Source organism: Schistocerca americana, chromosome 1, assembly GCF_021461395.2.
Source record: "Schistocerca americana isolate TAMUIC-IGC-003095 chromosome 1, iqSchAmer2.1, whole genome shotgun sequence".
Classification (NCBI taxonomy): Eukaryota; Metazoa; Arthropoda; class Insecta; order Orthoptera; family Acrididae; genus Schistocerca; species Schistocerca americana.
The window spans coordinates 1,114,838,980-1,114,849,649 of record NC_060119.1 but is presented as its reverse complement, the minus strand read 5'-3'; the positions used below and the strand labels follow the sequence as shown (position 1 = coordinate 1,114,849,649).

The following is a 10,670-nucleotide window of genomic DNA, read 5'->3' as shown; positions in this document are numbered from 1 at the left end:
ACCATTTCATATTAATCGATTAGACTCGAATGCTCTGTGATTTACGAAATTCATCCCACATACTTCACACAATTCATCTTGCATAAACGGAAATTTACTTGGAAAATAATGCTACTCACACCACCATTCACAAATATTTTCCCGCAACTTATGGAAAGCCTTGAAGATACGCTCATCCAAAGAGTTCAATGTTACGGAGTATCGCATACTGCATAGTCTTCGTCTGAAAGCCTCTGACATATTTTGTTGTTGACAGACGCCGGCTTGTGTAATGTTTTGGTGACAGCAGTAGTTTCTGCTGTATGTACGTTGTTGTGTGCTATGCTTTGGTGGAGTTCGGTGATTTCGTTTCGCTTTGCTTTGTTTTTATTGCAACATGTGTCCATTTAAGACTATAATGAAAGAGTGTATGAAGGAATTCAGCATCGGAAACAAAGGCCAGTTTTGTGGCATTTGTTCATCCGAAGAAGAAATCGATTACCTTTTTACCAGGCTCAAATGTGTTGGGTATTCTTATTCGGTGAGGAGCAGCGCTTATAACAGATTATCCTCCGACGCTACAACCAGTAAGTAAAAAAGTATCTTATTTAATTTTAATATACTGAAAACGATGTTGCTAGTTGAGAAAGAAAAATTCATAGAATCATACGATGTATGGTTAATCAGTGAGGATAGTTCAGGTGCTCTGAAAAATAATAATGAGATTCTTTACTTGTAATAAATCAAGTAATCATTATAAGGTTTATAATGTAAAAGGTAACAGGGCACAAGTATGGTTTACAAAAGTTTATTTAAAACGATATGGTTTGTTTAAACTTTTGTGATCATACTAGTGGCTCGTTGCTGAGTAAAATGCAAACCATATTGTACTTCAGTAATGGTTCTCATTATTCCTACATTTGACAAGATAACATGAAGAAACTGTTGTTTTTTTTGTATTTTCTCTTCCTACATATAAACAAATTCCAATTGTTCCAGGTAAACCACGATTCTTCTTCAGTCAGTCTCAAGGGGCTATTCAAATCCCATTTTTTGGGTCACCATTTTCGGTTGAATATGTAAGCTACAGGCAATGTACACTTGGTCCAATGTACTATGATAAAAACCAGATTCCTATTCCTAATCACCTGGTGTGTAACGTTAAACTCTTATTTTTATTGATACATAAATTGTCAAATCATAGGAAGTATAACTTTCTTTCAAACTGAGAAAGAGAACTGTGTATGTATTTAAAATACAAACATATAGGGGCTTTCAAAAAATTTGTTTCTGTACTTTATTTATTTAAAATATAGTTGCATCATTCAGTTGCTTTGTCATAGTTTAGTTGTGCATGCTATGGTAACATATTCATTTACTATAAAATGAATAACTATTGAGTCTCTGATAGCGTAGTACATAAATTTGGGATTTAGCTTTGTTTTTCTTCTTAATGCCGAAACTTTGGTTGTATCTTGTCTCATGTTCACGCACAGAAATTGTAAATGCCTGATGCAGTTGTTTGTACATCATTCTGTTATTGAAGACCATCTTATCCCAATGCACATTTTACAGTTCCTTCCAATCCATCACCCTCAGATTTACCATGGCTAGTAGCATAAAAGGAATATTTGGCATCAGTAGCAAAATCACTTTTGTGTTCACACAAAATTTAAAGCTATTTCTATTTTTATGTTCAGCACATGCATCACTGAAATAACAATTTTTTTTGCGAGAGGCGTTTACAAATCCTACATCACGCTCCATATCATTACTTATAAAGCAATGGTTTACTATTTCTATTTTATTTTCCTTATTTATCACATAATGACAAACAGTGTGGTCTGTTCACATGATTCTTGTCCAGCGGTAACCGTGGATTTCATTGTGAATAACAAAGCTGTAATTTTCAGCAATGTCTATTAACGGAACTGCTTTTTTGTTTTTTAGGTTTTGCTTCACATTTTTCAGATATCTTGCCTAATTCTTAGATATAAATGAGTGTGTCCAGTGGTCTGTGTTAATTCAATAGTTGTACTGAATTGCATCATCAGTATGTTTGTAAGTTAATTTTGAGTTCTGTCAGTTTATCATCACTGGGACAATATTACAGTGATAAAACACACATTCGTTGTTTTCCAAGTCACATACAAAAAATTTTTGTAAGTTCATTGTGCATTTCTTCAATGCACATCCAAAAGTAGTTTTACATTTTGGCGGAAGCTGCAGGTTGAGTGCCACCGAGTGAGATAGTGCAGTGGTTAGCACACTGGACTTGCATTCGGGAGGATGATGGTTTAAACCTGTATCAGGCCATCCGGATTTAGGTTTTCTGTGATTTCCCTAAATCACTTCAGGGTTTTCTGTGATTTCCCTTCAGGGCAAATGCCTGTACGATTCCTTTGAAAAAGCATGGCCCATTTCCGTCCCCATACTTCCTTAATCCGAACTTGTGCATCATCTCTAATGAACACTGATCTCCTCCTCCTCTGAATTAGTGCCTGCAGCACCAGCTCAAGTGCATCACTTTGGTCTTAGTGGATAAAATATTGGTGTTTGGGTTCTCATTTAAGCAAGAATGTACTTACCTTAGGTCGCAGAGGGTAAATCTTTCTTCCATACACATTCTCTCTATGGTTTCTTTTGCTCCTGGTAACATTAGAGTATATTTGTCATTTTTAATTTAGGAATTAATGAAGATAAACTTTTCAGTTTCCTTTCATTTATTGAATTCTGAGACTATTATTATTTTCTTCTTTTGATCAAGAGGGAGGAGGTAAATTTAAAATTTGATTCCTCCTCCTCCCCCCCCCCCCCCCTTCAAATCTCCTCATATTGGCCACTTTTTTCCCCTCATTAACAATATCATGGCATCAAAATCTTTGGTGTTCTTAAAAATTTCAGCATCCATTTTATCTTCCCTACTGTTTCAAACGTTCTTAAAAATTTCAGCATCCATTTTATCTTCCCTACTGTTTCAAACTTCCACACTGATGCCAAGTACACTCTTTTTCCAAGACATGCTTCACTCTTTCTAGCATCAGTTTGTTACACGAGGCCTTGCTGTGATTTGGAATTGAATGAAGTTTTAAGGTAGAGTACCCCAAATCACCTAAAGTTCTATTGGCACACTTGATTCTTTGTTTTTCCTAGTATTATTTCTGTCATTGAGTTCAGTTTTCTGTTCACAAATCTGAATATACGTTGTTTCTTGTGTGGTGTTTGATAAAATCTCCTAGTACTTAATGACATAGATAAAGCAGTCCTATTGGACTGTGCATCTGTGATTTTAACAATATATTTTAAAAGGTTCACATTCTCTTTGATGGCTTTCAGTAACTTTTAAGTAATAGTATATGTGGTGTCTATGTGCAGGGGTTCTTTCACGATGTTCTGGAACATTTGTGTTGGACCCTAGCAATATCAGATATTGCTGGCCTTCATTCAGCTCTGAAAACTGCAGAGGAGTTTTCACTGAGCTGTAGTTTATCAACTGACATGCTGTTTTAAGCAACTGTATGACACTAAATAAATTCATACTTTCCCCTTGCAATTAACTGGCTGCTACTTCATTTAAAAATTTAGCTACTTCTTTAGGAGTAGAATTGAATTGAGTTGGATTTATTTGTCTGTAGACAACTGTTGTGTTTTATAAGGCATCGTCATTTGTTACATAATTATACAGTTGGTTACACAAATTATACAAAAGGTAGATACACAATTCTACAGATGGTGATACAAATGATTATACAAAAGGTTAACATATACAGATACTATTACGGAAATATTGCATATCTTCTACTCATCCATAATTAGTTACACTGGTTGCACAGACAAATTTAGTTGTATGTCGTAAGTTACAATTTTGTTAGTTCACAATCACATTCATTTTTGTTATATAAAAGAGCGTAATATTCTTAATTATATAAAAGAGTATCATATTTTTCATTGTATAAAAGAGCATCAAATTTTGTTATTATATATGAATTCACTTGTACTATAGAATGCTTCCTCTTTGAGCCATGTCTCTACCACCATTTTAAATTTATTTTCATGCAGCTCCCTTGTGCCATGTGAAATTGTGTTAAAAATGTTTTGCCAGCATGTACCAAATTATTTTGGACTTTACTCAAACATGTCCAAGGAATGCCTAATATGTTCGTGTTTTTATTTTCATATGAGTGCACATCTGACCTGCTTTCATGCATGTGGGCATTCTGTTTGGCTTGCATAAATGCTTTGTGTATGTATAGACTCAGGACTGTAAGTATTCTGTGCTCAGTAAAGGGCTGTCTGTACGAAGTTAATTTGCCCAAACCAAAAATACAACTGATGGCTTTCTTCTGCCCCAGCAGAGTTTCCCCAAAGAAGTATTCCATAATGCAAATGTGTATGGAAAAAGGCATAGTATGCCATAAGCATGCACTCCTTAGTCACACAGTCCTTAAGTTTCCTAAATATCTCCATATAAAACTCTTGCCAACTTACTGCAGAGCTCTTCTGTGTGGGTATTCCAGCATAATTTAGTATCTAGATAAATGCCTAACAATTTTACTGAATGTGTGGGTTCATTTGGTCCATTATTAATATCTCTAAGGGAAAAGAAGATGTGTTCAGTTTTGTTTTTATTTAGTGACAGTCTATTTTCTTGGAACCACTGAGCTGCCTTTTCCATCATTGAGTTGTTCATTTGTTTGACTACATTTCACGTGATGGCTATGAAGTTTTTCATGACTGAGTCCTTGAATAAAAAGTTCTTGGTTGACTTGCAGCATCAGATTCAGTAAAAATTCTAAGCTTTCAGTGATAGCCTACATCATAATTGTCAGGGACTGAAAATGGCAGTCGTTAACTGTTTTATACTTGCAGAATGGCAACCGATTGGCTGGATTAAGTCATACTGATGCGTACAGAGGTGGCGCCCTCTATGTCTATAGATTTTGATTGCCCTCTTCATCTAGTGTTGTGTGCAGTTCCATCTGTTGCATCAGGTAGCAAACTATGAGAAGTGACCTCTGTGGTTTTTTTCAGGTGCACGCTATCATGCATTGCTAAGTGCATAGCCAGTGTCTCTAATGAAGTTGTTTTCACAAAGTCTAGTTTTAGAAAGCCTACAATCTTTTGAGTTAAAGATCAACAGAGTAAAGAAATTTGAAAGAAATTTTTTTCACTGCCCCTGTAATTTTTTCAGAAATTGTAAAGCAACTTACATTAATGTTTTTTATAATTTTCTTCATAAATTTACTGCTTAAATAATTGTTTGTTTACTGTATGCCTCTCTTAACTTGTGGTTAAAAAAAATTGAAATCAAAAGCTTCATAAAGACCCGAGGCGTGAATATTTCTGTAGATAAGTAGCACTTTGCATGGACATACTCAAAGAGCCAAATTATCAGAACATCCCTACAATGAAAATTCATTACAAAAGAGTTTTGGTCTAAGACAAAAACAAAGTAGAAGTTCTTATGTTTTAAGTCTAAGCAAAAGTGTAAAGTTTTGTGGAAATCTGAGGAGGAGGATATAATACTAGCAGCTACTACCAAATTAGCAGTACACATATAATGTTACTACTGTGAAAGGATACTTATTTGACCATGATCATGCATAATGGAAAGGTGTCAGACTGTTCTTGTTTCTCTAAAGATTTCTATTGAAGGGAAGTAGTAGCGGACCAAATTGGAATTGAACCAAGGTTGTATTAGTAATAAAGTAAACTGCAATTATGCAGAAGGAAATTCTCACCAGTGTAATTAGGCAAAGTTGTACCAAGTACTAGCACGGATCATAAGAAAATTTACTATTGTTATTGACTTGATACTGAACTTATGCTTTGAAAATAAGATACCAAACAGTAACACAATTTATCAGTGTTCCATCAATTTTAATCTTGTCACAATTTTTTATTTTATATTACCTTGGCAGTTATGGTTTCCTGTGGTAACTTACGTTAAAGCATGTATGATTTGTGATACATCTCTGAGAATTTTCCTGCTGTTGATGATGGTTCAGAACTGAAGCTGGTAGCAAAATAAAATAATGTTAATACAGACAGAATAGTGTTGTGCTTTTTTTAAGACAATGTAACAGTAGTTTGGAATGAACAACATAGAAGGAATATTAACCATTTTTGCAACAAATAGCTCTCAATAACATACACTATCTCTACGTCAAGTCAGAAACCTAATAAAGCTATGGAATGTAATAGTATGACGAAGAGGATAGTTGCTAGTCACCATACAGTTAAGATGCTGAGTTGCAGATATGTGCAACAAAAAGACTGTCACAAAATGAGCTTTCAGCCAAAAAGGCTTTTGTCAAAAAAAAAAAAAAAAACAAAAAAAAACCACACACACACACACACACACACACACACACACAAATGCAGAACAGGTGCCTGGGGTGGGGAGGGGGAGGGATAGCGGAAAGGCTTTTGTCAACAAAAAAAAAAACACACATGCAAATGCAGAACAGGTGCCTGGGGTGAGGAGGGGGAGGGATAGTGGGGTAGGGGTGGGGAATGGTAAAGTGCTGCTAGTGGGAGCGTGCAAGGATAAGGTGGAGAGAGGGTAGGGCAGCTAGGTGCTGTTGGGGGGTTAGATGGAGGACTGGAGAGAGGGGGAGTTGTGGAAAAGAAGTAAAAAAACTGGGCGCATTGGCGGAATAGAGGGCTGTGTAGTGCTGGAATGGGAACAGGGGGAAGGGACTAGACGAGTAACGACAATAACTAATGAAGGTTGAGACCAGGAGGGTTACAGTAAACGTAGGATATATTGCAGGGAGATTTTCCACTTCTGCAATTCAGAAAAGTTGGTGTTGGTTGGAAGGATCCAGATGGCACAGACAGTGAAGCAGTAATTGAAATGAAGGATATCATGTTGGGCAGCATGCTCAGCTACAGAGTGGTCCAATTGTTTTTTGGCCGCAGTTTGGCCATGGCCATTCATGTGGACAGACAGCTTGTTGGTTGTCACGTCCACCTAGAATGCAAAGCTGTTGCAGCTTAGTTTATAGATCACATGACTGGTTTCACAGGAAGCCCTGCCTTTGATGGAATGTTAGTGGCCAGACTGGAGTAGGTGGTGCTGGAAGGATGTATGGGACTGGTCTTGCATCTAGGTCTATTACAGGGATATGAGCCATGAGGCAAGGGATTGGGAGCAGGGGTTGTGTAGGTATGGATGAGGATATTGTGTAGGTTCGTTGGGCTGTGGGAGGGGTGGGAAGGGCACGACGAGAGGTACTCGAATTGCTGAGGAATAATGTAATTCAGTTGCTCCATTCTTGCATTCCACTGAGTCACGAGGGGAATGCTCTCTGTGGCCAGACAGTGGGACTTTGGGAGGTGACGGGTAACTGGAAAGATGAGGTGTTGGAGATCTGGTTTTGTACTAGGTTGAAATGGTAATTATGGCCTGTAAAGGCCTCAGTGAGACCCTTGGTATATTTAGAAAGAGACCCCTCATCACTACAGGTGCAACGGCCATGGGTAGCTAGACTCTATGCAGTGAGTGGCGGCTGTCGAAGTGGAGGTATTCCTGGTGGTTGGTAGGTTTAATATGGACAGAGGTACTGATGTAGCCATCTTGAGATGGCCCTCCTGGCCTCAACCTTCCTTAGTCATTGTCCTTACCCATCTAGCCCCTTCCCTGCTCCCATCCCAGCCATCTATTCCACCAACACACCCACTCTTTTTACTTCTCTCCTTTTCTGCTACCCTCCCCCCCCCCCCCCCCCCCCCCCCCCCTCCTCCATCTCTCCCCCGCCCTCCATCTAACCTCCCGTCTGCATCTAGCTGCCATACCCTCTCTCCACCTTGTCCCTGCATGCTCCAACTAGCAGCATTTTACTGTCCCCCAACCCCATACCCTGCTATCCCTCCCCTTCCCCACCCCAGGCTCCTGTCCCATCATGTTCTGCTCCTCGTATTCTGGCTTTAGCTGCCAGAGACTATGGTCATGCGTGTGTGAGTTGCATTTGTGTGAATGTGTGTATGTGTGTTTTTTTTCCGACGAAAGCCTTTTCGCCGAAAGCTTGTTTAGTGACAGTCTTTTTGTTGTGCTTATCTGTGGCTCCCCATCTCCACTACATAATGAGTAGCAGCTGTCCTTCTCATAATACTGTTGCAGAAAGCTAATGATTATTATAGGTAAATAATTACTAATGGTAGAGCACAGGAGGATCTTTTATCAGCTTAATTATTGGAAAATATTGTTCTGGAAATGGTTGTCAGGTAATTAACTAGTCTACTCCTATATTATATGTATTCTCAAGGAGCATTCACTTCCTTATATAGGACAATCCACGAACAATTACAGTTTGTGCATGTCGATTCTCGGACAGGGTAAGCATTGTTGAGACACCAAACAACAGTTGCCGTTCACGCATGCACCTGCTTTCTGCTTCGAGAAAGCATATATACTGAAGGTTAAGCCTGTTGCTTGCTTATGCAGAATTTATCACTTACCACCACCATCAGTGATGAGATCTCACAGCAAATGAAACAGAAATTCACTAAACAACTTGCTATGAGCGCATTTAATGCTCACATTAGCTATGGCATTCACAGCAGATCACTCAGAACACTGCTGGACGCTCATTGGCTGTCGGAGAAGGCATGACTTAGGTGCACAGGACAAGCCATCATTTGCGAAACGTGTTTAAATGAAACATGTGGTACCTGGATCCAGTATAGTCTGAATTATTGTAGCGAACTGCTTATTATAGCATGCAAATGTTAGAGCTGTGGCAAGTTCCTTTGATTAATGCTGTAGTTGTGATATGAAACTTAAATCTTGCTCAACAGTTAGTGTGGGCTCTCAGAATCCAATCTATCAGTTGACTCAGATCAAGACTGAATGTTTCAGTTACAACACAGCAAGGGAAACACTTTTAACTATATACAGTACACATGGAATTAAAAACACTGTTACTTCCAGACCTGCACAGTAATCATACTGACGCTGCTCAGTCTACTAGCTAGTAACTGTTATGAATCATTGCAGTTTTTTCAAGTAACTGTAATATTGTACTGAGATTTCAATAAGAACGATCTTTAAGCTGAATACTTAAAATATTTTCTTGTCAATTGTACTTTTTTTAAAAGCTTTATCCTTGTAGGCCTATAAAAAATATGAAGGGTAGTTGTAAACTTGGTACGCTGAATGAGTATGAAATTTACTACTGCACAAAGTTTATTAACTGTAGCAAAAGTTTATTAAAATGACTTTTCAGCTCAATATAATAGGATACTTAGAAAAATCGTAGCACTTGGAATAGCATGCTGTCTAGGTAAACAACCGAGCATAAAATAGTGGCTAAACAAAAAGTTTACAGAACAAAACCTTATTACTGAAAAAGAAACAGCATAACTGGTCCATGCATTTATACAGTAGTGTGCTGATAAATTGAGATGAAGGTGGTGGCAGTTTTGATCTCCTGTGGTATTCAAAAAAAGGGAGCAAAAGTATCCATGGCTCTAGCTATGTAACAAACTTTGAAAATTATATTCGTAGCATCAGATTTTTGTAGTATGAAGCTAACAAGAGTATGCCATGAATAATAAGTCAAATTCCGTCCACTTATGAGGCTATGTTATGTAATCTTGTAGTTCTTCTTGCCTCATTAGTTCACAAGACATGAACCCTTTGGTTGCTAGCCACCGACTAACTCAAGCCACCGAGGAGCTTTGCAGTTCGATCGCCAGATCCACATTTTCTATTTCTACCAAGCCAGTTTTGTTGCAGAGGGGCTTCTATGATTACAAACCTGCATGCCCTATGCAAGAGCCAGTATTACAAGTAAACTTCTAATATACAGGGTGGTCCATCTGAAGTTTCGAATGAGATTATCTCGAAAACTATACATCAGGTAAAAACAGTGGGTAAGACAAGTTCGTAAGCTCAAAGGGGGACATAAATGATACTACATGTGACCCCAGCTCCCGCCCCATTGGGTGGGGCGGGGGCAACTTTTAAATCTTAAATGGAAACACCCATTTTTTATTGCAGATTTGGATTCTTCATAAAAAAGTAATCAAGTTTAGTGTGAAACATTTTTTTAAACCATTGGCAGATGGCACTGAATCGAGAAAAAAGCAAAATTTGGGAAGAACTCTGATTTATTTAGAATTATCAGAGAAAGACGCATCATATCGATAAAACATGTGCACCAATTCTTTTGCTACACCAAATTAAGCTAGTTTTGTACAGAATGTACTGTATCCTACTTTTAGCGTTACTGAGGAACGATGACGTGGACCTAGTAGAATGATGTTCCTATGGGGTTCTTCATTAGTGTGAGTCCCCTTGCCTCTCACATGTGGGGGTGCTTCATTAGTGTGAGTCCCCTTGCCTCTCACATGTGGGGGTGCTTCATTAGTGTGAGTCCCCTTGCCTCTCACAATTTGGAGTACTTAATTAATGAAATTAGCCTGAAGAAATTGTTCAAAATTATCCCCATATGCTTCAATGCATGAAGTCAATCGTCTGCGAAAGTTGTCAACAGTGTTGAGCAGCACATCCCTTGGTATGGCTGCACACGCTCTTCAAATGTGTTGCACCATATCGTTTTGTGTTGTGGGCTGTCTTTCATAAACAATATTTTTTAAATAACCCCACAAGAAAAAATCAGGAGATGTTAGGTCTGGTGAGTGTGGAGGCCACTGAATTGGTCTGCTGCATCCTATCCACCGAC

General features: G+C 38.2%; 1 protein-coding gene across 3 annotated transcripts in view; it reads left to right on the top strand.

The window, feature by feature from the left end:
• The first annotated feature begins 253 nt into the window (after positions 1-253).
• Positions 254-10,670, top strand: part of LOC124618753 (calcium-responsive transcription factor-like) — a 30,201-nt gene continuing 19,784 nt past the window's right edge. For all 3 annotated transcript variants that reach the window (XR_006980054.1, XM_047145374.1, XM_047145373.1), the window contains exons 1-2: positions 254-566; positions 979-1,130. Coding sequence is in view for 2 of the 3 variants with exons in the window: in XM_047145374.1 (XP_047001330.1) it covers positions 377-566; positions 979-1,130 (342 nt within the window). In the remaining variant the exon portion in view is untranslated. The remainder of the gene's footprint in view (positions 567-978; positions 1,131-10,670) is intronic.